Here is a 27,947-nt window from a genome sequence, read left to right as displayed (position 1 = left end):
TCTTTTTCAGTTGAAATTTTTTTTTCTGTTAAAAACTCGTCTTTTTCGTTAAAAATTGATTAATTGAATTGGTTGAAAATGTATCTTTTTTGTGGAAAATTCATCTTTTTAAGTACAAAAACCAAATATTTTGATATAAATCAAAGCTTTTCGGTGTAAAATTAGCTTTTGTTTTTAATTCATATTATTTCAGGTTGAAAATTTTCCATTTTCTGAGAAAATTTATATTTTTGGCTTGAACATTCATTAATTTCGTTTAAAGTTTTTGTCGTTTTTTGACTGAAATATCTTTTTTAGTTAAAAATGCAACTGTCTGGTTTAAAATTAATCTCTTAGGTAGAAAATTTAACAATTTGGTCAAAATGTTTTTCTTCCTTGACTTGAATATCTTTTTTTTTTTGTTACAAATTCGTATTTTTGGTTGAGATTTCAACAATTTTGTTGAAACTTGAACTATTTTAATTAAAGATCTGACTATTTGTATAAAAAATTCAAATATTTGGTTGAAAATCACCATTTTTGTGGAAAAATTCATATTTTAGAGTTGAAATTTCGACTGTTTTGTAGAAAAATCGTTTTTTTTAGTTGAAAATTTAACTATTTTGGTAGGAAATTTAATAATTTGTTAAAAAAAATGTTTCCTGACTGGAAAATCTTTCTTGGTTGCAAATTGGTCTTTTTGTTTTAAAGAAATTCGTCTTTTTGGTTGAGAATCCAATTTTTTGTTGAAAATTCAACTATTTTGATAAAATTTTTGACTATTTTGATGGAAATTGAAGAATTTATTTGAAAATTACCTTTTTTGTTAAAAAGGCCATATTTTAAAGTTGAAAGTTTAACTGTTTTGTAGAAAAATCGTTTTTTTATTTGAAAATTCAACTATTTTGGTAGAAAATTTAACAATTGGTTAAAAAAAAATTTTCCTGACTGGAAAATCTTTCTTGGTTACAAATTCGTTTTTTTTTGGTTAAGAATTCAAGTGTTTTGTTGAAATTTCAACTATTTTGGTTGAAATTCGTTTTTGTTGATAGAAATTAAAGCATTCAGTTGAAAATTTCCCTTTTTGTTAAAGAATTCATATCTTAGATTTGCAATTTCAACTTTTTTTTTAAATTGTCTTTTTTTAGTTGAAAATTAAACTATTTTGGTAGAAAATTTAACAATATAACATTTAGCATTTAGTTAAAAAAAAATTTTCAACTGTTTTGCAGAAAAATCTTTTTTTTTAGTTGAAAATTTCTTTTTTTATTAAAAAAATCATATTTTTACAATTGAAATTTCAATTTTGTTGTAAAAAATCGTCCTTTTTCAGTTGAAAATTAAACTATTTTGGTAGAAAATTTAACAATTTAGCATTTAGTTAAAACTTTTTTTTTAAAAGAAATTGAGATTTTGTAGTTAAAATTTCAACTTTTTTGAGAAAATTCGTCTTTTTCCTTTAAATTTTTTTCGTCTTTTGACTGAAATATCTTTTTCCGTTTAAAACATGTAACTATTTGATTGAAAATTGATCTTGTTGGTTAAAAATTAAACTATTTTGTTTAAAAATTAATATCACAATATTAAATAACGTGGCGTAAAATCTTGTTTACAGGTGGACTTGAATGCATCACAATTAATAATACCTTATGGTGGTTTTTACAACGGAACCGAGTCCTTGTTTGTCATAAATCTCGGTAGTTTGAAAATTCATTCTCTAGAAAAAGCCAAAGACGATGCCTCGCACTTATCTGTTAAACAATTGGTCAGCATGGGTAAAAGCGAAGAAGAAATTTTGACACATCTTCGATTGTACAGTTACGACAAATTTGTTCTGAAGATAGTAAATTTTCAGGTACAGTTTGAAATATTATTTATTTAAATAATAAAAAGTTGACGAGTTTTAATTAATTTCTTATTCAGGCTCTTGTTTCGATGCCAAATGAAGATTGGCGAAATGCGTTATCGGATGCAGTTAGTCCAATGAAAATATTGCAGCCGACTACTTTGGAAGTACAATTTCACAAGTGCCTCATAATGGACGATCCCCTTTTACCCAAAATAAGACTCATCGGACAATTGCCTTCGGTAGAGTTTAATGTCACGGGTAAGTAAGAGCCACTTACAAATTTTATTTACCCCCTTTTTCTCGTCCTTATCGCCTAATTGCAAACTGAATTAATGCAAAAAATAAGGAAATCTAAATATTTTTGATTGAAATTTCGATTTTTTTTTTAGTGAAAAGTCTGATATTATATTTTTGGTTCAGAAGTGATATATTTTTTTGTTAAAAACTCGACTATTTGGTTAAAAATTTAATTATTTTGTTTAAATATTAACTGTTTCGTTCGAGTCATCTTTTTTAGGAAAAATTTAACTGTTTTGTTGGAAGTTTCCTCTTTTTTTTATAGAAAATTCGTTCTTTTTGATTGAAAATTAATCTTTTTTGTTTGAAAGTGAATTTTTTTTTTAATTAAAACGAAACTACTTATATTTTTGGTTAAGAATTCACAGCTTTTCATTAAAAATTCTACCATATGAATGAAAATGTAATTATTTGGTTGAAATATCTACTTTTTTGTTATAGTCATCTTCTGGGGGAGGGAGGGGGGGATTAAACTGTTTTGTTAAATATTCGTCTTTTTGGTTAGAAAAGTTATTCTTTTGGATTGAAAATTCATTTTTTTTCTGCAGCAAAGTCATTTTTTTTTGTTGGAAAGTTAGTTTTTCTTACATTATAAAATATTCTTACATTTTTGCGTCATAATTTTTTTTTTCAAAAATGTATTTATTGGTTAAAAATTTAATTATTTTATTGAGATATTTACTATTTTGTTACATTCATGTTCTTGGGGAAAATTAAACTGCTTCATTGAAAATTCGTTCTTTGGGATTGAAAATTTATCTTTTTTCGTTGAAAGATAATTTTTTTAAATTCAAAAATTAACTTTTATTTTTGGTTTGGAATTTACAATATTTTCAATAAAAATTCTACTAGTTGGTAGAAAATTTAATAATTATTATATCGAAATATTAACAATTTTGTTACAATTATATTTTTTGAAGGGGGGGGGGGGTACTTGTTTTCTTGAATATTCCTTTCTTTTTGGAAAGAAAATTCGGGCTTGTTTTGTTGGAAATTTCTCTTTTTGGATAGAAAAATTCGTTCTTTTGGATTGAAAATTTATCTTTTTTGGTTGAAAGATAATTTTTGTAAATGAAAAAAATTAACTTTTATTGTTGGCTCGGAATTAACATATTTTCAATAAAAATTCTACTATTTGGTAGAAAATTTATGTTTTCTTGAATATTCCTCTTATTTTTGATAGAAAATTCTTTATTTTGGATTGAAAATTCATTTTTTAGGTAGAAAAGTCATCTTTTTTGGTTGAAAGTTTTTTTTCTAATTAAAAAAATTTACTTATATTTCTGGTTCATTGTCTATCTTTTTTTTTACAAAATCTACAATTTGGTTCATTTAGTCAGTTTGTTGAAATATCAACTTTTTTGTTACACTCATCGTTTTTGAAGGGAAAAACATTTTTGTTGAAAATTTGTCTTTTTTTATAGAAAAATTCGTTCTTTTGAATTGAAAAATCATCTTTTTTGGTTGTAAGATCATTTTTTTTAATGAAAAAAAATAACTTTTATTGTTGGTTCGTTATTTACATATTTTCAATAAAAATTCTAGTATTTGTTAGAAAATTAAATTATTATTTTATCGAAATATTTACTATTTTGTTACAATTATCTTTCTTTTTGAGGGGGGTAGGGAGAGAATTTAATTGTTTTCTCGAATATTTCTTTTTTTGGATTGAAAATTCATTTTTTATGTAGGAAAGTCATTTTTTTGGTTGAAAGTTAATTGTTTTTTTTAATTAAAAAAATTATCTTATATTTCTGTTTCATTATTCATTTTTTTTACAAAATCTATTATTTGGTTGAAAAATTAATTATTGTAATGAAATGTCAACTTTTTTGTTTCACTCATCGTTTTCAGAGAGAAAAACTGCTTTGTTGGAAATTTTTCTTTTTGGATAGAAAAGTTCGTTCTTTTGGATTGAGAATTCATCTTTTTTGTTAGAAAATTTATTCCTTTGGATTGAAAATTAATTTTTTTTTAGGAAAGTCATCGCTTTTGGTTCAAAGTAAATTTGTTTGTTATTAAAAAATATACTTATATTTTGGGGTCAGAATTTAAATATTTTCTTTACAAATTATGCTATTTGGTTGAAAATTTAATTATTCGGTTGCAATATTTACTGTTTTGTTAGTAATTTTTGTGCAAGGAAATTTAACTGTTTTATTGAAAATTCGTCTTTTTGATTAGAAAATTTATTCTTTTGGATTGAAAATTCATTTTTTTTGTAGGAAAGTCATCTTTTTTAGTGGAAAGTTTAGTTTTTTTTAAATTTTTCTCATATTTTTAGGTCAGAATTCAAATATTCTCTTTACAAATTGTACTATTTGATTGAAAATGTACTCATTTGGTTGAAATATATACTGTTTTGTTACAGTTAACTTTTTTGGGGGAAAATTAAACTGTTTTGTTAAATATTCGTATTTTGGATAGAAAAGTAATTTTTTCGGTTGAATTTTAATTTCGTTTTAATTAAGAAATTTACTTGTACTTTTGGTTCATAATTTATCTCTTTTATTCAAAAGATTTGCTATTTGGTTGCAAAATTTATTTATGTTTTAAAAATATTATCTATTTTGTCACAGTAATCTTTTCGGGGGGAAATTTAACTATTTCGTTCAACTTTCGTCATTTGAATACAAAATTTCTCGTTTGGGATTAAAAATTAATCTTTTTTGATTAAAAGTTAATTTTTTCAAATTAAAAAATTAACTTATATTTTTGGTTCAGAATTCACATGTTCTCATTAAAAATTCTACTATTTTGTTAAAATTGTCAATTTTGGATAGAAAATTCATTTTTTTGGATTGAAAATTTATTATTTTTTTGTCTGGAAGTCTTCTTTTTTTGTGGAAAGTTAATTTTTTTTCAAATATAAAATATATTTTTAGGTCAGAATTCAAATCTTTTCTTTACAAATTGTACTATTTGGTTAAAAATTTAATTATTTTATTGAAAATTCAATTTTGTTGTTAATTATTCGTATTTTTGGAAGAAAATTCGTCTTTATAGATTTTAATTTCACTTTTTGATAGAAAATTGAAAAATCAATAGAAAATTTAAAATTATCTTATTTTTTTTAATTCATCTTTTCAGATTGAAAAGTCAAATTTGTTCGAAGCATAAGACTTTTTGGTTTGATTACTCATCTTTTTTTTGTGTTGAAAATTCGTCTTTTTGTAAAAAAATGCAACTATTTTGTTTATTTTAATAATCTATTTCGACTTGAAAAGATTTTACTAAAGTCGTTTTTCTTTTTAGAAAATCGATTACTGGAAGGACTTGCAATCGCACAAAGTATTCCTTTCCCAGAAGATGATCAGCCAGAAGTTGCGACATCTTTGGTACGTTTTTGTTATTTACAAATCATATGATTATTTTATTTAAAAAAAAACTATTTTCACAAGGTACCTCGAAAATCTAGAAAACTTGGAATTGTCAGGGATTTTTTTTATGTAGGGAATTTTTTCAGAAGCGTGCTTAATCTTTTTTTTTTTAAATTGCAATCTAAATTTGAATAAGAATGATTCCCAATTTGTAAAAGTAGATTTATATTACTGTATTTAAAAATTTCATTCAAAATACTTTTTTTTTGTCTAAAATTAATTTTCTTAAATGAAAATTTAACCATTCTTTCTCTTGCCCGAAAATATATTTCTTAATTAAAAATGCAACTCATTTTTTTGTCGAATATTCATCATTTGAAATGAAAATTCATTAGTTTTGTTGACAATTCGTTTTTTCTTGACTGAAAATTCATTTTTGATACTGAAAATTTAACTATTTCAGTTGAAACTTGAAATATTTTGTTAAAGCTTTAACTATTTTGTTGCAAATTTTCTTTTGTTGAAATTTTTTTAAAAGAAAATGTAACTATTGCAATTGAATATTTCATCATTTTAGTTTCAAACTCATCTCTATGGTTGAATATAAAATTTTCAACTAAACATTTAACTATTTAATTTCCTGTTGAAAAATTATCTCTTTTATTTGAAATTGCGTGTTTTGTATGGAAATTAATCTTCGTGCTTGAAAATTAATCTTTTTGATTAAAAGTCGTAATGTCATCTTTTTCATTTAAAATTGAACTATTCCAGATGAAGATTGATCACTTTATTTGAAATTTTTTAATTTGTTATTTTAAAACCGAAAATTGTATCTTTTTTGAAAAAGTATTTTTTTTAGTTGAAAATTCGTATTTTTTGGTAGAAAATAATCTTCTTTGTTGAAAATTTATCATTTTGTTTTATTCCAGTTGAAGATTTATCATATTTACTGAAAATGTAATTGTTCCAATTCAATATTTAATCATTTTATTTAAAAAATGTTCCTTTTGTTTGGACATTAACTTTTTTAACTAAATATTTCACTATTCAATTTTTGGTAGAAAATGTATCTTTTTTTAGTGAAATATGTACGTATTTAGTTGAAAATTCATCTTTTTGGTAGAAAGTAATTTTTATGAGCTTGGTTAAAAATGGATCTTTTAAGTTAAAATTCAACTGCTTGGTTGAAAATTCATGTATTTTGTTAAAAAATCGTGTTTTTTGTGTAGAAAATCAATCTAGGGCTTCAAAAATTAATCTTTTTAATTGAAAATTTAAATATTACAATTAAATATGCATCCCTTTAGCTGAAAATTAATTTTTTTGGTTGAAATTTAAACTCTGTTGTCAAGAATTCATCTTTTTGTTTTAAAATTAATCTGTTCCATTTTTTGTTAATAACTGATATTTTTCAATTCAAAATTCAACTTTTTGGTTGAAAATTCAAGTATTCTGTTAAAAAAATCGTGTTTTTTGTGTAGAAAATTAATTTTGGTTTTTAAAATTAATCTTTTTGAATGAAAATTTAAGTATTTCAAATAAATATTCTTCATTTTAGCTGAAAATTAATTTTCTTGGTTGAAAGTTAAACTCTTATGTCGAAAATTCATCTTTTTGTTATAAAATAATCTGTTACAGTTGAATCTTTATTTTTTGAGTTAAAAATTCTTCACTTTGGTTTACAATTTCTTGGTTTTTTCTTGTGGAAAATTAATTTTTTCACCTGAAAATTTAACTATTCCATTTGTTGTCGATAACTGATATTTTTAAGTTCAAAATTCAACTGTTTGGTTGAAAATTCATGTATTCTGTAAAACTATCGTGTCTTCTTTGTAGAAAATTAATCTTTTTGTTTAAAAAATAATCTTGATCTTCGCAAATTAATCTTTTTTATTGAAAATTTAAATTTTCCAATCAAGTATTTATCATTTGAGCTGAGAATTAATTTTTTTTGTTAATAGTTAAACTCTTTTGTCCAAAATTCATCTTTTTGTTTTAGAAATAATCTGTTTCAATTAATTTTTTACTATTTTAGTTATAAATTCATCACTTTGGTATCAATTTGTTTCTTTTTGTGCAAAATTATTTTTTTCAACTGAAAATGTAACCATTCCATTTTTTTTTGAAAACTGATATTTTTCAGTTCAAACTTTAACTTTTTGGTTGAAAATTCATGTATTCTGTTCAAAAATTCGTGTTTTTTTTTTGTAGAAAACTAATTCTGGTTTTGAAAATTAATCTTTTTGAATGAAAATTTAAGTATTTCAAATAAATATTCTTCATTTTAGCTGAAAATTAATTTTCTTGGTTGAAAGTTAAACTCTTATGTCGAAAATTCATCTTTTTGTTATAAAATAATCTGTTACAGTTGAATCTTTATTATTTGAGTTAAAAATTCTTCACTTTGGTTTACAATTTCTTGCTTTTTTCTTGTGGAAAATTAATTTTTTCACCTGAAAATTTAACTATTCCATTTGTTTTTGAAAACTGATATTTTTAAGTTCAAAATTGAACTGTTTGGATAAAAATTCATGTATTCTGTTAAAAAATCATATTTTTTGTATAGAAAATTAATTTTGGTCTTGAAAATTAATCTTTTGGAATGAAAATTTAAGTATTTCAATTAAATATTTATCATTTTAGCTAAAAATTAATTTTCTTGTTTGAAAGTTAAACTCTCTTGTCAAAAATTCATCTTTTTGTTTTAGAAATAATCTGTCCCAATTGAATCTTTATTATTTAAGTTAAAAATTCATCACTTTAATTTAATATTTTATTGTTTTTTCTTGTGGAAAATTAATTTTTTTACCTGGAAATTGTTCAAAACTGTATTTTTTAGTTCACAATTTAACTGTTTGGTTGAAAATTCATGTATTTTGTTTTTAAAAATCGTGTTTTTTTCATAAAATTAATCTTGGTGTTCGAAATTTAATCTCTTTTAATAAAAATTAAACTTGGAGTTCGAAAATTAATCTTTTTGAATGAAAATTTAAGTATTTCAATTAAATATTTATTATTTTTGCTGAGAATTAATTTTCTTGGTTGAAAGGTCAAAAATTCATTTGTTTGTTTTAGAAATAATCTGTTCCAATTGATTTTTATTATTTGAGTTAAAAATTCATCACTTTGGTTTAAAATTGTTCTGCTCTTTCTTGTCTTAAATTCATTTTTTTTTGTCTGAAAATTTAACTATTCCATTTTTTGTTCAAAACTGATATTTTTCAGTTCAAAATTCAACTATTTGGTTGAAAATTGATGTATTCTGTTAAAGAAATCGTCTTTTGTGTGTAGAAAATTAAACTTGGGGGTCGAAAATTAATCTTTTTGAATGAAAATTTAAGTATTTCAATTAAATATTTATCATTTTTGCTGAAAATTAATTTTCTTGGTTGAAAGTTAAACTCTCTTGTCAAAAATTTATCTTTTTGTTTTAGAAATAATCTGTCCCAATTGATTTTGAGTATTTGAGTTAAAAATTCATCACTTTGGTTTAAAATTTTTTTGTATTTTCTCGTGGAAAATTAATTTTTTTTTCCTGAAAATTTAACTATTCCATTTGTTTTTGAAAACTGATATTTTTAAGTTCAAAATTGAACTGTTTGGTTGAAAATTCATGTATTCTGTTAAAAAAATTGTGTTTTTTGTATAAAATTAATCTTTTAGTTTTAAAAATAATCTTCATCTTCACAAATTAATCTTTTTGATTGAAAATTTGAGTATTCCAATTCAGTATTCATCATTTGAGCTGAAAATTAATTTTTTTGTTAATAGTTCAACTCTTTTATCAAAAATTTATCTTTTTGTTTTAGAAATACTCTGTTCCAATTGATTTTTACTATTTTAGTTACAAATTCATCACTTTGTTATCAGTTTGTTTTTTTTGTGCAAAATTATGTGTTTCTACTGCAAATTTAACTATTCCATTTTGTATTGAAAACTTATATTTTTCCGTTAAAAATTCAACTATTTGGTTGAAAATTGATCTGTTTTAGTTGAAAATTCAACTATTGGGTTGAGATTTTATATATATTTTTTAAAAATCTTCTTTATTATTAAAAATTAATCTTTTTGGTTGAAAATACAACTGTTTGGTTAAAAATTCATTTATCTTGTTTAAAAATTAAATTATTTTACTTAAAAAGTTCGGAATTTGTAGCGGTTTTAATTGAATTTAATATAGTATTCTGAAAAATTATATCGGGAAAAATCTGAGATATGTAGAAAAAAGCTGGAATTGTCAGAGAATTTTTCATCCAGGATTTGAGTAGACACCCCGAATGTATATTATTTTGTGTCTGTTTCAGGCAAAGTCTTTATCTCAGCTATCATTATTCAAAGAATTCACAACGAGTAACAATAAAGCGGAAAAAGAGAAAGGCACAGACAATTCACCTGTAAAACAAACGACAGATTTGGAAGCGAAATTCATTATGAAAGAGCTCACGATTACCATTTCGAAACAGAATAATCAGCAAACATCTCCCTTCCTGAAATTCCAGCTTCTCAAGCTGGAAGCGGAAATGCTGCAGAGAACTTATAATCAGGAGGTGATGCTGAGATTGGGTGGCGTTCAAGTGAAACAGTATCACGAAAGTGGCGAAATTTTTATGATCAATACCCCGATGACGACTGGAAGCGAGGAATATTTAATTGTCGTTCGATACGTGAATGTAAATAAACGCTCACCAGAATTTACGACTCGGCACGGTTCTGTCGCCCAATTGCTGGAAATGGAATTTACAACTTTGGACGTTTTACTCCATCAGGAAGTTCTGATTAATGTTTTGAAGTTTGCCTCCAGCATTCAAGAAAAAATAAGTGCCACAACTGCAATGGTCAATGAGAAGAAGATAAAGCAGAAAGTTAATCGGACAGCTCATTTGTCAACAATTCAAGAAGACGCCACCACCTTCTTCAAGGAACAGATTCAGAAACAACGCGGCAAAGTTACTCGTGAGTACTTTTTTGGAATTTTTGATTTTATTTGTGTGCAAAGGGTTCATGAGGAGGCTGAACGAAATTTAATTTAAAAAATAGAGGGTGGCCGCTGGACCGGGAAATGAAAATTAAATAAAATTTAGAAGAAAAAAAATTCTTTCAAATTTGATTTTAACTGTTTTTAAAATAATTAGTTTATTTCGAAAATCTTTTACTTTAAAAAAGTTCGAGTTCAGGTTTTTAATTTTTAAAAGCATATATTTCAATTTAAAGATTTTTAAAATTCAGTTTCAAAGACAAAAATTTCGGTACAAATAGCCCTGGGTCTAATTTAAAATAAAATAGAGATTTTGCCGAATTTCGAACGAAAAATTTAAAAGCTTTTTAAGAACTTTTGACAGGCTTCAGAAGAATAAAAAAAACATTGCCTAGGAAAATTGAAAATGAATTTTTTATTTTAATCAATTATTTTTAAGACATGTAGATGTTTTAAGATTTTGAAATAAAATTTCGGAGCATTTTAAGGATTTTTAAACTATTTAAAATTAAAATAATTTAACTTTTAATTCGAACAGGGAATTTTCAATTTCTTTTTTGATTTATAGTTGGAACTGGAATTTATCGAGAGCAATAATAATTCGGAGTTCGAGCCGGGAATTTTTAAATTTTAACAAATTCCGAGCTGGCACTGGAAATTTTCGAACAATTGTTCGAAAATAACTACTGGGCTGAAAAATCACCTTTTTAGTTGAAAATTCCAGTACTTGAGTTAAATATTCTTTTAGTTGTTAAAAATACATCAAATTGGTTGTAAATTCATTGTATTTTTTGAATGGAAAATTAATATCTTGCGGAAATGCAATATTTTTATTTTAAAAGTCAGGAATTTTAAGCGGTTTTAATTTAATTTAATATAATACCCACAATAATTTTACCTAAATATGCACTGAGTTTTAAATATAAGAAGATGAAATAAAAATTTGTTTGAATTATTGTTAAAGTTCATGGATTTTATGAAAGAAAATCCAGACGTGATTAATTATGTTTTTAGTACTATTTATTTAGTCAATCGATGGTACTTATATATTTAAGAATATCTTGTAATATAATTTGTGGGGGGCTTTGTAAATTAAATATATTGAATTAAACTGAAAAAAAACATTTATAATAAACTCGCGAAACTGTGAAAAATATACCTGGAAAAAACTTGAGAAACCTGGAAAACCCTGGGATTGTAAGGGCTTTTGTTTCCAGGATTTGAGTAGATATCCTGTTCGTGAATAAATTCGATTTTTATGTTAAAACATTCAAAAATAAAAATAAAAAATCCTAAAATCCAAATATAAGCTATTTGCATAATTAATTTTCTAACTAATCCTGGTAGTTTATAATTCCGCGGCCAGTTAATTTTTTTTTTAAATCCATCTAGCCCTTAAAAAAACAAAACAATTATTATGTTCAAAGTTTTATAAAAAAAAAATTTTATTACTAGGTCTTTGCACAAAGGATTTTCCAACTATTTATTTTAGTATGTAATCGAACGGATATGTAAAGACAAAAAAAATCCATCTGGTCCTTTTTGAAAAAAGTTCATATTTTGTGTTCAAAATATTTGCGAATAAAAAAGAATTTGGGTGAAAATTATTTTTTTTTTGTTTTAAAATGCATCATTTTAATTAAAAACTAATTTCTTTGGTTGACATCTGACCTATTTGATTAAAATATTGTTTTTCCTTGAATAAAAAGAATTTTTTGCCGATAATCGAACAATTTTTTATTTCAAACTGAAAATCAAACTATTCTTCCAGTTTAATATTTCATAATTTTATGTAAAAATTCATTTCTTTGGTTAAATATTCATTTATTGCCTAATAATTTAATTATTCAATTTTTTGTGGAAAAATGATATTTTTTAATTCAAAATTTCTATTTTCTGGTAGAAATCAATCTTCTTGATTAAAGATTCATCTTTTGGCCAAAAATTCAATTATTCTAGTTAAATATTTGCAGTTTTAGTTGAAAATTGACAACTTTGTTTGAAACTGTAATTATTTTTTTGAAAGTTCGTTATTTTTTCTGGAAAGTTAGTTTTTTTTTTGTGTAAAGTAAGTTTTTTAACTGAAATTTTAACTTATTCCAATTGCATATTTTATAGTTTTAGTTCAAAATTCCTATTTTTGGTTAAACATATTTTTGAATTTATAGTTTAAGTATTAAATTTTGATTGGAAGTTGATCTTTCTTTGTAAAAATTAATTTGATGTTAAAAATTCATTTATTAATTGTTTTAAATAAAAATTTAAATATTCCATTTTTTTGGAAATTGATATTTTTCAGTGGAAAATTTAAATATATTTTTTTTATTTCGCGGGAAAACAGGGACAAAAAATTCATCTGGCCCTTTTTGAAGAAAATTCATTTTTTTTTTGTTAAAAATATTTGAACATAAAAAATTGGTAGATTTAAAAACAGGATCTTCGCATGGACATTTTAAGATTAAGTATAAAAAAATTTCAAATTTCATTACAAGGTTTTTGCAGATATGATTTTTCGATTTATTAGTGCACTCTGTATTCCAATGGGCATTTTAAGACTAAAAATCACAAATCCATCGGTGTCTTTCTGAAAAAGACAATTTTTATGTTCAAAATATTAAAAAATAAAAAAATCATAATTTTAACATATTTTTTTTAAATATCACACATTTTACATTATCAAATTTAGGATATTGACCGAAATCATTAATTTTCCAGAAAATAAAAAAAAATACTTAGTTTCTGAAGAGAATTAGTGAAAGATAATCACATGAGAAAATATTTTGAACATAAAAATCGACATTTTCAAAAAGAGCCTTATGGATTTTTTTCTTCTTCGTCTTAAGGGTCTTGGAATTAAATTTGGTTCAGTCCTACCCAGAATTATTTTAAAATATATATCTATATTTTTATATTTCTGCAGGTCGTAAAAAGGCACTCGCTGAGATAATTGATTTCAAAGTGAAGGCCAAAATGGGAACAATAGGTATCAAAGTGACAAGTGATTTTCGAGATATTGCAAGCTTTTTTATAAAGGGACTCACGGCTGGGTATATTATGAAAGCTTCACATTCGCAGGCTAATGTTAATCTCTTTTCGATTAGCATCAATGATCTTAATGATTCTTCAGTTTATAAAAACGTGAGGAAAATCTTTATAAACATATTTAAGTAAATATATAAAAAGTTTGCAAATTAGGGTGTCTTAAAAAAACCACAATTTTTTTCTGGGATCATGCAATCCCTAAATTTGTTCTATTTGATGAAAAAAATTTGTTTCCTGCTTTATTGAAAAAAAAGAGCCTAAACTATAGTCCTAGAACTTTAAATAGCCCCAAAATGATTATAATTATTTTAAATTAATAATTTTATATTAATTATATTGACAATTTTACGCAAAATTTTTAGTTGATTATTTAATTGAACCATTTTAGGGAGGAGGTGTGATAAACAAAATTGGGCATCTTAGGACACTCTAATCTAAATTTGAAAGAACAACAGCAGGCAGGTTTAGTAATTAACTAACGGCAAATATAAGGAATTTCACGAATTCGTAACATTTAGAAAATTCAGAGGATTTGATTTAATTTAGACAAATGAAAGTTTTCAGATAATTCAAGGCATTTTCAGATATTTAGGAATTCCAGATATTCGGAATATTTGAGGAATTCAGAAACTTAAATATTAAATATTATAAATATTGAGGGAATTCAAGTAATTTCAGGAATTTAACATATTCAAGGTTTTCAGAGAATTGAAGAAATTCAGAATATTCTAGGATTTCAGAGAATTGAAGGATTCCAGGAAATTCAGAGAATTTCAGTGAACTCAGTGAATCTAGGGAATTCAGGGAAATCATAACATTCTATGGTTTCAGGAAATTCGAAGAATTTGAGTAATTCAACAAATTTAAGGTTTTCAGAGAATTAAATGAATTTCAGGAATTTATAATATTCAAGGGATTCATAATATTCCAGTATTTTAGAGAATTTATGGAATTCCGCTTATTGATAAAAAAAAACTTTCAGAGAATTCAAGAAATTTCAGAAATTTAGAATATTCAAGGAATTTAGAATATTCAAGGAATTGAGAATATTTCGGAATTTCAGAGAATTCCGGGAATTACGAATATTCAAGGAATTCATGATGTTCAAGAATTTGAGAGAATTTAGATAATTTTAAGATTTCAGAGCATTTCGAGAGTTCTAGAAATTTCGTATACATAAGGAATTGAGAAATTTTTGATAAAAGGAATTTTTTGAATTCAGACTGTTGAAGGAATTTATGCAATGGTGATCATTCAAAGCATTTCAGAAAATCAGAAATTTCAAGGAATGCAGAATATTAAAGGAATTCAAGAAATTCAGGGATTTCTAAGTATTAAAGTAATTTAAAGAATTCAACGAATTTCTGTAATTCAAGGCATTCAAAGTATTCAAGGAATTCAAAATATTCAAGGAATTCAGGAATTTTAAAGTATTAAGAAAATTTAAGGAATTCAAACAATTTCACAAATACAGATCACTCAAGGAATTTAGGCGATTTAGATAATTCCAAGCATTTAAGGAATTTAGAATATTCAAGGAATTCAAAGTATCCAAGGAATTGAAAATATTCAAGAAATTACAAATATTTCAGGAATTCAGGGATTTCAAAGTATTAAGGAAACTTAAGGAATTCAAATAATTCAAAGAACTTCAGTAATTCAGATTATTCAAGGATAAAAGTATTCATGGAATTCAGAATTTCAAAGTATTAAGCGAATTTAAGGAATTCAGAAAATTCAGATCATTCAAGGAATTTATGTGATTTAAGTAATTTCTAGCATTTTAGGGAAGCAGAATATTCAAGGAATTCAAAATATGTATTAAAAGAAATAAAGAAATTCAATTAATTCAAGGAACTTCAAATATTCGAGGAATTCAAGTTATTGAAGGATTTTAGGGATTTTAAAGTATTAAGGGAATTTAAGAAATTCAGATAATTCAAAGAATTTTAGGAATTTAGAGTATTCAAGGAATTCAAAATATGTATAAAAAGAATTCCAAATATGTATTCAAAGAATTAAAATTATTCAAGGTATAAAAAATATTCAAGGAACTTAAATTATTCTAGGAATTTAAAATATTCAAGGAATGCAAATTATTCCAGGACTTTAGGGATTTCAAAGTATTAAGGGAATTTAAGAAATTCAGATAATTCAAAGAATTTTAGAAATTTAGGCGATTTACATCATTCCAAGCATTTCAGGAATTTAGAATATTCAAGAAATTCGAAATATGTATTCAAAGAATTCAAAACATTCCAGGAATTCAAAATATTTAGGGAACTCAAAATGTTTCATGAATTCAAATTATTGAAGGAATTCAGGGATTTCAAAGTATTTAAGGACTTTAAGAAATTCAGATAATTCAATGAATTTAGGGAATTTAAATTATTTCAAGCATTTCAGGAATTTTGAATATTCAAGGAATTCAGGGATTTCAAATTATTAAAGGAATTTAAGAAATTCAGATAATTCAAAGAATTTCCGATAATTTAAAGAATTTCCGAAATTTAGATCATTCAAGGAATTTCGGCGATTTACATCATTCCAAGCATTTGAGGTATTTAGAATATTCAAGGAATTCAGAATATTCAAGAAATTCAAAATACGTATTCGAAGAATTCAAACTGTGTATTCAAAGAATATAAAACATTCAATGAATGCAGAATATTCCAGGAACTCAAAATATTCAAGAAATTCAAAGTATTGAAAGAATTCAGGGATTGGAAATTCTTAATGAAATTTAAGAAATTCAGATGATTGAAAGAATTTTAGGAATTTATAAAATTCAAAGAACACAGGAGATTTCAAGAAATTCAGTTGAATTTTAAAAATACAATGAATTTAGTGAATTTCAAAAATAAAAGGAATTTAAGGGATTCGGAATATGCAAGGGATTCAAGAAATTTACAGATATCAGAGAATTTGAGGTAATTTAGAATATTTAAGGACTTTAGATGGCTTAGAAAATTCAAGGAATCTCATATATTCCGAATATTCAAGGAATTCAAATTATTGAAGAGATTCAGGGATTTCAAAGTATTAAGGGAATTTAAGGAATTCAAATAATTTAACGAATTTCAGAAATTCAGATTATTCAAGGATTCGATGAATTCGAAGAATTGAAAACATTCAAGGAATTCAAAATATTCAAGCAATTCAAATTATTGAAGGAATTTAGGGATTTCAAAGTATTCAGGGAATTAAAAAAATTCAGATAATTCAAAGAATTTCTAAAATTTAGATCATTGAAGGAATTTAGGCGATTTACATCATTCCAAACATTTCAGGAATTGAGAATATTCATGGAATTCAAAATATGTATTCCAAGAATTCAAAGTACGTATTCAAAGAATTTAAAACATTCAAGGAATTAAAAATTTGTTTTCAAAGAATTCAAAATATGTATTAAAAGAACTATAAACATTCAAGGAATACAAAATATTCAAGGAACTTAAAAAATATATAAGGAATTCAAATTATTAAAGGAATTCAGAGATTTCAAAGTATTAAGGGAATTTAAGAAATCCAGAGAATCCAAAGAATTTCCGAAATTTAGATCATTCAAAGAATTTAGGCGATTTACATCATTCCAAGTATTTCAGGAATTTAATATATTCAATGAATTCAAAACATTACAAGAATTCAAAATATGTATTCAAAGAATTTAAAACATTTAAGGAATTCAAAATATTTAAGGAATTCAAAGAATTGGTGGAATTCAGGGATTTTAAAGTATTAAGTGAATTTAAGAAATTCAGAATATTCAAGGGATTCAAGAATGTTTGGCAATTAAGAGATTTTTGGGGAGTTTATACCATTTAGGGAATTCAGGATATTGAAGAATTCCAGGGAACTCGAGAATTCAAGAAATTCAGAGATTTTTAAAATTCAGAGAATTCAAGATATTATGGGAATTCAGAGAGTTTTAGGATTTTGAAAGTATTCAGGTAATTCAAGGAGTGCAGAGAATTTAATAAATTGAAGAAATTCAGGAAATGAAAGGACTTCAAGAAGTTCAGAGAATTCCCGTAATTTTGAGCAATTAAAAAAAATGTAAGGGCAGTTAAAAGAACTCAATAGAATACAAAGAATGATACGTGAATTGAAACAGAAAGCTAATAATATAATAAACTAAAGAGCACTAATATTACTACACATGTCTGCTGTTTGTTGCTAATAAGGTTTTTAAAAAAGTGAGGGGCCAACTCAAAAAAGGAGAATTTTATACACTGCGAGAGAGTTTTTTTTTAACATGGCACTGATTTTTCTAATTTTGAAATAAATTCCGAACAGATTGTGTCGGTAGAAGATACAGAAGCACTTCAAATTCAAGCGATCATGAATAATTTAGAAGAGTGGGAAACTGAGAAGAATAATATGTCTATCAAAGTCATAATGGGTTGTCATCGAGTTGTGTTTCTCAATGCTTTCGTCACTGGCGTAATGGTAAGATTTTATTTTGATTTTTAATTGTACATTTTTAATAACTTGCGTTCATCCAATTAAAAATAATTTCTAGAACTTCTTGAACAACTTTCAAACTGCTCAAGAAGCTATTAGAGAAGCTTCAGCAGCGGCGGCTGAAGTTGCAAAAACAAATATCAAAGATGTCCAGGAAAGGGCTACTCGTATACAATTGTCTGTAAATATTAAGGTGAGAAATTATATTTCGTTAATTTTTTTATGATAAAAAGAATAAAATAAATCATATTGTTTAAGATAGTTCTATTTCATATTTTCTAAATATTTTGTTAGTTTCGAATATTTTTCGATTTAAACATTGAAAAATAAAAATAATTTACTTATAAATTAAATAATAATTATTATATTTATACAATTTAATTAAGTAATTTAGGACGTTCAAATATCTTGGAGTATTTTAGTATCTTATGATATTTAAGTATCAGGGGTTGAAAATTCACCTTTTTGAGTTGAAAATTTCTTATATTTGTGTAGAACATTCAACTTTTTTTTTATTTTTGCTTATAAATTCCGAAATTTGGTGGAAAATTCAACTAAAGTTGAAAAATTGTTTTGAAAATTCATCTCTTTGGGTAAAAATTTTATCTCTTGGTTAAAAATGAAACTTTTTGTTCAAAAAAATATCTATTATGGTTAAGGAGTCAACTATTTGGTAGAAAATTAGTTTTTTTACATTAATTTGTGTTTGCTATAAAATTCAAATTTTTTGCTGAAATATAAACTATTACATTTTTGTTGAGAACTTATCTTTTTTGAATAAAAATTCAACAACTTTGTTAAAAAGTAACGCTTTTTGTAGAAACATCCCAGTGTTTTATTGAAAATTTACCTTTTTTACTTAAAACTTATGCTATTTTTGTAGAAACTTCAATATTTTATTTGAAACTTTTTTCTGGGTTTAAATTCCAACTCTTTATTCGAAAATTTTTCTTTTTTGTTTGAAAATTCATCTCTTTTGGTAGAAATTTCATCTCTTACGGTTCAAAATGTAACTTTTTGTTTAATAAACAATTTGTTTTTATTAAGGATTCAACTATTTTGTTGAAAATTCGTTTTTTTTGTTACATTAATTTTTTTCTTCTATAAAGTTTTAAAAAAATTATGTTGAAATATCAAGTATTAAATTTTTTGTTCAGAAATCATCTTTCTTGTTCAAAATTCTACAACTTTATTAAAAAGTGACATTTTTGCTGTAACGTTCCACTTTTTTGTTAAAAAATCGTCTTTTTATTTGAAAATTCGATTATTTTGGTAAAACATTCAACAATTTATTTGAAACTTTATTTCTTAGTTAAAAATTCATATCTTTTTTCGAAAATTCGTCACTTTTGGTAGAAATTTCATCTATTTCATATAAAAGTACAATTATTTGGTTGAATATTAATCTGTTTTCGTTGTACATGTTTGTTGAAAATGGATCTTTTTGGCCGAATTCCATTTTTTTGGCTTTAGAATTCAAGTATTTTTTAATTTCAAATTCAACAATTACATTTTTCTTTGAGAATTTATTTTGTTGTTGTTAAAAATTTCACAATTTGTACAAAGTCATAATTTTTGTAGGAAAATTAAACTTTTTTGCCGTAAATTTGTCTTTTCGAGCAGGAGATTCTCCTATTTTGGTATAAAATTCAACCATTTTTTTAAGTGTACTTTTTAGTTGAAAATTCGTATTTTTAATTGAAAACTGAAATTTTGTGTAGAAAATTTAACAATTTGTTTGAAACGTGTTTTCCATCTTAAGTCCGAAATTTATTTTTGTCAATAATTCTTCCTGTTTTTGCCTTAAACATAAAGTTTTTTGGTTGAAATATTAATTGTCAGATTTTTGGTGTAAAATTCATCTTTTTTGGTTGAAAATTCCACAATATTGTTAAAAAGTTACACATTTTGATGTCCAATTTCACTTTTTCGTTCAAAATTCGTCTTCATTGTTTGAAAATTCATCTCTCTTAGCAGAAATTAAATTTTTTCGGTTAAAAATGTCTCTGTTTGGTTGAATTCAACTCTTTTCGCTTTAAAATTTAAATATTTTTTTACTGATAATTCAAAAATTACATTTTTGGTTGAGGTTTCATCTTTTTTGTTTGAAAATTACACAATTTTGTTAAAAGTCATACTTTTCGTTGTATAGATCCACTTATTTGTTGAAAATTCCACTTTCTTGTTAAAATTTTTTTTTTGGTTTAAAATTCATCGATTTTAATATAAATTTCATATTTTTAGCAGAAAATTCATATTTTCGGTTTAAAAATTTAAATATTTTGTAGACGAATAATCTTTTTGACTTTTGAAATTTATTATAATTAAATGTTTTCTGAAAAAAGTATCTTCTCCATCTCTCCACTGGGAAAATAGAAATCAACACTATCGATAACTTAACTCTTCAAACAAAATATACTTAGCGTCTTTATAGACTAGATGGTATTACATTTTTATGCATTTATTTTTAATAATTTTTTTCTGAAAAAAGATCATTTCTATCGGTCCCGGTCTTCAAACTACAGATTATACTTAACGTCTTGATAGGCTGGATAGAAACACATTTTAATTTTTTTTTTCTGAAAAACGATCTCCATCTTTCCACTGAATATACTAGATGGAAATAAATTTTGATACATTTTGTTTAATTAGTTTTTTCCCGAAAAAAGCTAACTCTTTAAACAGAATAGTTAGTTTAGTTAGTTGCAATACGGGCAAAGCGCCCCCTATGGATCTCCCCTGGCGATTAAGCTATAAAGCCTATTGTGCCACACCCCTAACTGTCGCTATCAGTAGTTTACCCCAGACCTCTTAAAGAAGCCCAGCAAGTCAGTCACCGACAGCATTGTAGTTTCCTCAGGTTCCATAAAGTAGGACCCAAGGGTTTGATGCCTGAGCCTTGCCAACCCCGCACCTGAACCACTGTCCTTACGTCTTTCTTTGGCAAACCCAAGATTTCCTTGGCTCTGTCCATTCTGAACGTGTAACCCAGGATGGACTTCGCCTGTTGGCAACCCTGGACCTGCTCCTAGTATAGTCGGTGCTTAGTGCGGATCCAGCTTTTGATAGCAAGACCAATGCAGCAAGACTCTAGATCCAGTACCATTTCCGGCCCTGTGTATTCACCTGCCGCACCTCTTCTTGCCAGCTGGTCCGCTTTCTCGTTGCCCTTGATCCCTGTATGGCCAGGGACCCATATGAGAGTCACTTTATTCTTTTCTGCAAATCGGTTCAATGCCTTTTTGCATTCCCAAACTAGTTCTGATGTTATATCTCGTTTTCCCACTGCAGTTAGTGTCGCTTGGCTGTAGAACAGATCGTAATCTGTCTTCCAGCCGCGTTTACCTCTAATAATATCTCAGCAGTTCGAAGAACGGCAAGGACCTCCGCCTGAAAGACAGTAGCATGTCTCCTAAGCTGGACCACCACTTCCCTTCTCCTCGCACTGTCATAAATTTCTGCTCCTGACGCTCCCTCTCACCTGGAGCCATCCATATACCAGATTTCCCCTTGGAGGAGTGGGTTAACATTTTCCTTCCACGCATCCCTACTTGAAATGCAGACGCGGAAAACCCTGTTGAAGTCGAAGCGTTTTGTTATTCTGTCCTGCCTCATCTCAAGAATCGGCAGTGAGCTGATGTCACTCGGGAGCCTAGTGTGTCTATTCCACCGAGTCCATCTTTTTACTCTCGCCAGGCGGCCCATCGCATCGTTTTGAGTTCTGCCCGTGGCCACCAGACCACAGCCGCATGAAGGAGCCACGGTTTGAGGACAGCGGAGTAGAGCCATGCAAGCATTTTAGGCCCTATTCCCCACGTCAACCCAAAAGCTCTCCTACACATCCAGAAAGTCATGATGAATTTTCTGCATTGGGTCTCCAGGTGCTTTGCCCAGCTCAGTTTGCTATCTAGGATTACTCCCAGAAATTTAACCGAATCTGAGAACCTTAGCCTCCCGCCACAGAAAACAGGAGCGTGAACTTTCGATATCTTGTAATTCTTCGTGAAAATGACCATATTGATCTTTTTCGGATTTACCGAGAGCCCTGAGCTATCACACCAGAGTTCTACGATGCGCAGCGCCGACCTTGTAAGGCCCATCAAAGTTTCCAGATGAGCCCCCCTAACTAGGATTACAAAGTCATCCGCATATCCCTGAATATAATACCCCTCGTGATAAAGTCTACGAAGGAAACCGTCCGCCATGGCGCTACTCCTTTAACTAGGCCATCACCCCATCTGGTTTCGAGTCTCCTTCGGCGTAACATACTTCCTATCCAGCCTACCAGCTGGTTTGGTACACCACACCTCAAAGCGTCCCAGCAGTAGATTTCTGGAGGGGTATTACTGAAGGAAATCTCTATATCCAAGAATGTTCCCACAGCCAAAAGTACCTCATCCCTAATATATCTGTCAATCAGCCTATCCAGCGTCTTTAGAATAAAAGACGTCAGGCTGATTGGCCTGAAGTCTTTTATAGCAGTGTAGACCTCCCCCCCCCCGGCTTGGGAATAAAGGCCACTCTACCATCTTTCTATGTCGATGGCACATGTTTTAGAGCGATACTTGCTCTAAATAGTTTCGTCAGAGGAGAGATGACAAATTCCAGGCCGTTTTGTAAAAGCACTGGGTAGATGCCATCCGCCCCTGGTGATTTAAAAGGGCAGAAGGACCCCACGGAGAATTCCACCTTTTTGCTGTCTACAACCTTTGAGGTGAAAATCCAGTCGGCTCTCTTCAACACTTGGCCCCAATCTTCCTCCTTTAGGTCGGTTTGAATTCGCTGAAAATCCGGGAATTGAACTTCAATCAGGCGGTTCAGCGTTGCTTCTTCGTCTTCGGGAAACTCGCCATTTTCGAGCCTTATGAGTCCAAGGCGAGCTTCCGGGTTTTGCGCTAGGATTTTGTGGAGTGTAATTATACTGGGCCGTCTTATAGATGTCCCAGTCTGAAGACAACTTGGTTCTGTTTGCCCGAATGCACAAAGCTCTTGTCTTTTTGCGGAGTTTCTCGAGCTGCCTATTCCACCATTCTGCTCCTTTCCTAGACTTAACTGTGTTTGTGGGACAATTGTTTTCATACGATGTAGTCAGAGCCCTTCGCAGAATATCCGCGGCGTGCTGTAACTCATCAATATTGCCATAGTTTGTGGGAAATTCCACTAGCCTTCCTCTGAGTTCCTCTTTATATGAGTCCCAGACCGTGTTTCTAGGGCTTCTGATTTTTGAAACCACTGGTTTACCTATGTTTAGCTGAAACCGGATATATTTGTGGTCCGAGAGAGACTCCTCATCAGAGACTCTCCAGTCCACTACCCTACTTCTCAGCCGCTCCAAGCATAAAGTAAGATCGAGAAACTCACTCCTGTTTTTAATCTGGAATGTTGGAGTATCACCTCGATTCAGAATCTCCATAACAGTGCTCGCTAGGTACTCGATTAAATCTCATCCTCGGTCATTAATATTCGTGCTCCCCCACACCGTATAGTGAGAGTTCGGATCACGTCCCAACAACACTTCTGACAGTGCTGAATTAGAATCTCCACCTCTCTGGGAGGCGGTGATCCATCCGCATCGCCAGGGAAATACACTGAGGCAATTGCAACCTCTAGTCTTTCCCCGCTTCCACCCCTGAGCCTCACCTTAATAACAGTATGATCCCTGGAACAAAGCTTAGGCACCAAAATCGCATCCATCAGCTATGCATGCCCTTGGCGCTTTTTCGAGCGGTCCCTTATAAATGGTGCCACACCCAGACAGGCCACTACTCTTGTACCTTTACTGTGGTGCAAGTTTATCTGCATCATTGAGATTTCCATCTCAGCCATTGAACGACTAAGTCGGGGCATCCCCAGATGCTTCAGGTCCGCCTGAGGAGCCATGTTGGGTCACCCTGAAGGTGACCCTAACTGCCGCAATATAGGGCCGGTTATCCAGAGCCGCAAGAGCTCTGATTGCGAATTCAGGAAGTCCGACAACTAGAATCCATCCACTCCCCTTCTGCCTGGATCCCTGCCCGCCTGAGTACACCTTCTACGAATTCGTCCACAGAGTCGGGTTGAGGAAGCTCAGGCGCCCCAGAGCGGCTGTCGGATTTTCGGGTTTTCCGTGAATTGAAACGGTCGCTCTACCTTTGTAGAAGTCTTCTCCGCCAACCAGTCTCTTGACCAAACATCCGCGGCCTCGACCATAATGGCCCCTGACCTGATGAAGATTTCGTTTAATCTGGAGGCGCGTCCCTCGCGAGGGTCAATCTCTTTAGAGATTGCCTCCCTCAGCGTGTTCAGATCATTAAGAGCTAGACAGGTCTCAGGATAACCCGATGCAAATACAACTCTCACCAGGGCGTTGTTGCCCATCTGCGCGAAAGTAAGGCCCTGTGTTTCCAGAGCCTTCTGCCTTTTCAGCTCCCTATTGGGGGGGGGGGGGTATCTCTGGAGACCTTTTTCCTCTTTCCAATAAGATGAGCCTGAGTATTTGCTCCATTTGCAGCCTCGTTGTCTTGGCTGCAGCTTGAGAGACGCGCCTTGCGCGTCCTCTTCTATTGAGCACCGCTACGGTTTTTCCTCCTCACGGAGAGCTCCATTAACTGCTCTTCTATCGTGGCGTTAGAATTGACGCCAGCTTTCTGCGATGGGTTGAAAGAGGGTCCCGGAACGAGCCTCTCATTGTTTTTTAAAATTTTGTTGACTTTTATACATTAAAGTCCCATGAATAGCTAGGGAATTAGAAAATACCCCCTGCAGAGCCCCGCATGCAGAGGGCAGGCCTAAATACTATGGGATTCGACCTGGTGTCCCAAAGTCCCCGTGCAGACACCTGCCTGTCCGCCTGCCCTGCCTGTCCGCCTCTGCTGAGGGGGGCAAGCCGGGATGTTCAAGGATTTATTGACCCTGGCTCCATGCAGCCCTCGATACGGCGATCACATCTTGGCTTCGGGAGCATGAGAACTCGTGCTCTCGATATTCCATAGGGTTTTGCCAGTACCCCCTGGAAAAGACCGCTCCTTAGTTTAGATCCCTCCGATCGGAGTCCGTCAGACCTCCCGAGCAGCTGCACCTTGCGATATAGTTCCTCTGGTTCACTTATTCCGGACTATAGTCCGATGAGACTCGTAAGCCCTCCCACCAACTGCAAGGTCTCGCGATCCCTAGGGAGAGTTCAACAGAATAGACTTAGCGTCTTTATATACCAGAAATAAATAAATAAATGGTTCTATATCATATTTTTTATGACAAGATCATCTCCATCGCTCCACTGAATAGACTAGATGCAAATAAATTTTGATACATTTTATTTTATTAATTTTTTTCTGAAAAAAGATCATCTCCATCGCCCCACTGTCTTCAAAAAATATAATATACTTAAATTCTTTATAGACTACATGGAAATAAATTTTTATCCATTTTTTTAACTTAAATGTTTTCTGAAAAAGATCTTCTCCATCGCTCCACTGGAGCTCGATGAAGTAGATCGATGAAGATGATCTTTTTTCAGAAATAACTTAATTTTAAAAAATTTATTAAAATTTCTTTTTAGGGTTTGTGGAATGATATATTCTCTGATTGGTGGTAACCATCTCGGATGATAATACAGATTCCTTTAAATTTGAAAATTTAACAGTTTTCCGAGATTTTTTGTAATATAGATAATTTTTGCCCAAATTAGGCTCCAGTCATTTACGTGCCAAAGAATTCAAAAAGTGACCAATGTTTAATGTTAGACATGGGTAATCTCACCATAGGCAATGTTTTTAACAAATTGGAAGTGAATAATGATTTAGGAAGCTTCCCAGTGATTGATGAAATGAAGGTTGAGTTGCAGAATTTGAAATTGTCAAAGTACGTATTGCCGTTGTCTTTGGTAACAATTTTCAGATTGGAGATAATTAACTAATTTTTATTTCTCTCTTTTTTTTCTTCCAGGATAACATTGAATATCGACTCATTCACAGAGGAAAACGAGGTGCTTTTACTGCAACCTGTGAGTTTCACGCTCCTCTTGAAGAGAAATTTATCCACTTCGTGGTATAGATCCGTTCCGGATATCGACATGTCAGGTCGGTTGAATAAAATCAATTTGTTGCTCAGTCAGGAAGATTATGCAATGATTATGAATGTTTTGAGCGAGAATCTGGGAGAGACAATTGAGGAGCCTCACACGAATCAAGTGGCGGTAAAAACTGATAGGAAGTCGCAACAGGTCGACGAATTCCGAAGGAATACAGTTTGTAAGTCGATGTTCCTCCAAATAAAATTTTATTGGCAGGGCCTAAGAAGAAGAATTTTCAGTTGATACTTTTTTTTAGCAACGATACTATTTTGATACAATTTCTAACAAAAATTAAACTAAAGTTAGACAAATGGTTGAATTTTTTAACAAAAAATATGCATTTTTTAACCAAAAAAAATGTAATAGTTAATATTTTAACTGAAAGAATATTTTCATTTTCAATAAAAAAACAGTTTAATTCAACCAAAAAGGACGAATTTTGTACCAAAATATTTGATTTTTCAAAAAAACAGTTTGAATTTGTAACGAACGAGATTAATTTTCAATCATATAGTGGCAATTTTAATCAAAAAGATGAGTTTTCTATAAAACAGTTGAATTTTCAACACCGTAGATATATTTTGGTTTGAAACGTTATCATTTTTGGCACAAATTCCCTCTTTTCCGGGTAAAAATGTAACTAGTTTATTGAATTATTTTTTTGTTAAGGATTCAACTATTTTGTTAAAAATTAATTTTTTGTGGTTTAATGCAACTGTTTTTGATTAAGAATTTAAAGAAAATTGGCCTTTTTTGGCTTCGAAATTCATCCTTATGATCTTTTTTATTAAACATTTTTTTTCAAATTGAATTTTAATTTTTTAAACTAAAAATTAATTTATTCCAATTGACGCTTAAAATTTTAGTTTAAAGTTAATCTCTTTGATTAAAACTTGGACGATTTTTGATTGATAATTCGTTTATTTTGTTGAAAATTAATTTTTTTAACTGAAAATTTAACTTTTTTATTTTTGGTTGAAAATCTATCATTTTTAGTTGAAAATTCAACTATTTGCTCGAAAATTGATAACTTTTGGTTAGAAATTCAACTCCGACTAAAATCCATGTATTTTGTTCAGAATTCGTTTATTTGGCATAAAATTATTCTTCGTTAAAAATTCGATACAAAATTTTTCGTCTTTTTGGCCTGAAAATGAAACAATTTGGTAAAAAATTCACCTATTTGGTGGAAAATTGATTTTTTTATTTGAAAATTCATCTATTTGCTTAAAAATTCATGTATTTTGTTGAAAATGTTTGGTAGAAAATCCGTCTTTTGGTCTTGAAAATTCAACAGTTTGGTAGACAATTAAAATATTTGGTTGGAAATTCGTATTTTTTGGCTGAATTAAACTGTTTTTTATTTTAAATAAATTCGGTTTTATTACTATTATTACTACTATTTTGTTAGGAATTTATTTTTCGTCTTAAAATTCAATTGTGTTATAAAAATTTCGTTTTTTAGTTGATAATTCACTTCTTCAATGAAAATTTATATTTTAGAGTAGAAAATGCAATTTTTTTAATATTAACTATATATTTTTCGTTAAAAATTAATTTTTGCTGATTGAAAATTACATTATTCAGTTGAAAATTCGAATTTTTGTTGTAAAAAAATCTTTTTGGTTTGAAAATTAAGCAATTTGATAAAAAATTTATATTTTTTGGTTGAATTGATCTATTTTTGATTTAAAAAAATAATAATTTTCTGGTTGAAATATCAGCTATTACATTTTTTGTTGATAATTTGTCTTTGTTTGTTGAAAATTCAATTATTTGGTTAAAATTTTCGTTTTCTGATTAGAAATTCTATCGTGTTGTAAAAAAATTCATTTTCGGGTTGAAAATTCAATTGTTATGGTGAAAAATCATATCTCTTTGTTGAATTTCGTTCTTTTTTATTCTAAATTAAATTTTTTTTTTAAATATTAAATATATATTTTTCTTCAATAATTCATTTTTGCTGATTGA

General features: G+C 28.6%; 1 protein-coding gene across 2 annotated transcripts in view; it reads left to right on the top strand.

Annotated features, from left to right (window-relative positions):
* Positions 1–27,947, top strand: part of LOC117170643 (vacuolar protein sorting-associated protein 13) — a 171,335-nt gene that overhangs the window by 33,646 nt on the left and 109,742 nt on the right. For both annotated transcript variants that reach the window (XM_033357554.1, XM_033357553.1), the window contains exons 11-19: positions 1,595–1,834; positions 1,903–2,086; positions 5,381–5,463; positions 9,750–10,398; positions 13,341–13,558; positions 17,759–17,911; positions 17,985–18,119; positions 25,593–25,765; positions 25,850–26,154. In XM_033357554.1, the coding sequence (XP_033213445.1) occupies positions 1,595–1,834; positions 1,903–2,086; positions 5,381–5,463; positions 9,750–10,398; positions 13,341–13,558; positions 17,759–17,911; positions 17,985–18,119; positions 25,593–25,765; positions 25,850–26,154 (2,140 nt within the window). The remainder of the gene's footprint in view (positions 1–1,594; positions 1,835–1,902; positions 2,087–5,380; positions 5,464–9,749; positions 10,399–13,340; positions 13,559–17,758; positions 17,912–17,984; positions 18,120–25,592; positions 25,766–25,849; positions 26,155–27,947) is intronic.

Source organism: Belonocnema kinseyi, chromosome 4 (genome assembly GCF_010883055.1).
Source record: "Belonocnema kinseyi isolate 2016_QV_RU_SX_M_011 chromosome 4, B_treatae_v1, whole genome shotgun sequence".
Classification (NCBI taxonomy): Eukaryota; Metazoa; Arthropoda; class Insecta; order Hymenoptera; family Cynipidae; genus Belonocnema; species Belonocnema kinseyi.
The sequence above is the reverse complement of the archived record's forward strand: the minus strand, read 5'-3'. Positions and strand labels throughout refer to the sequence as shown.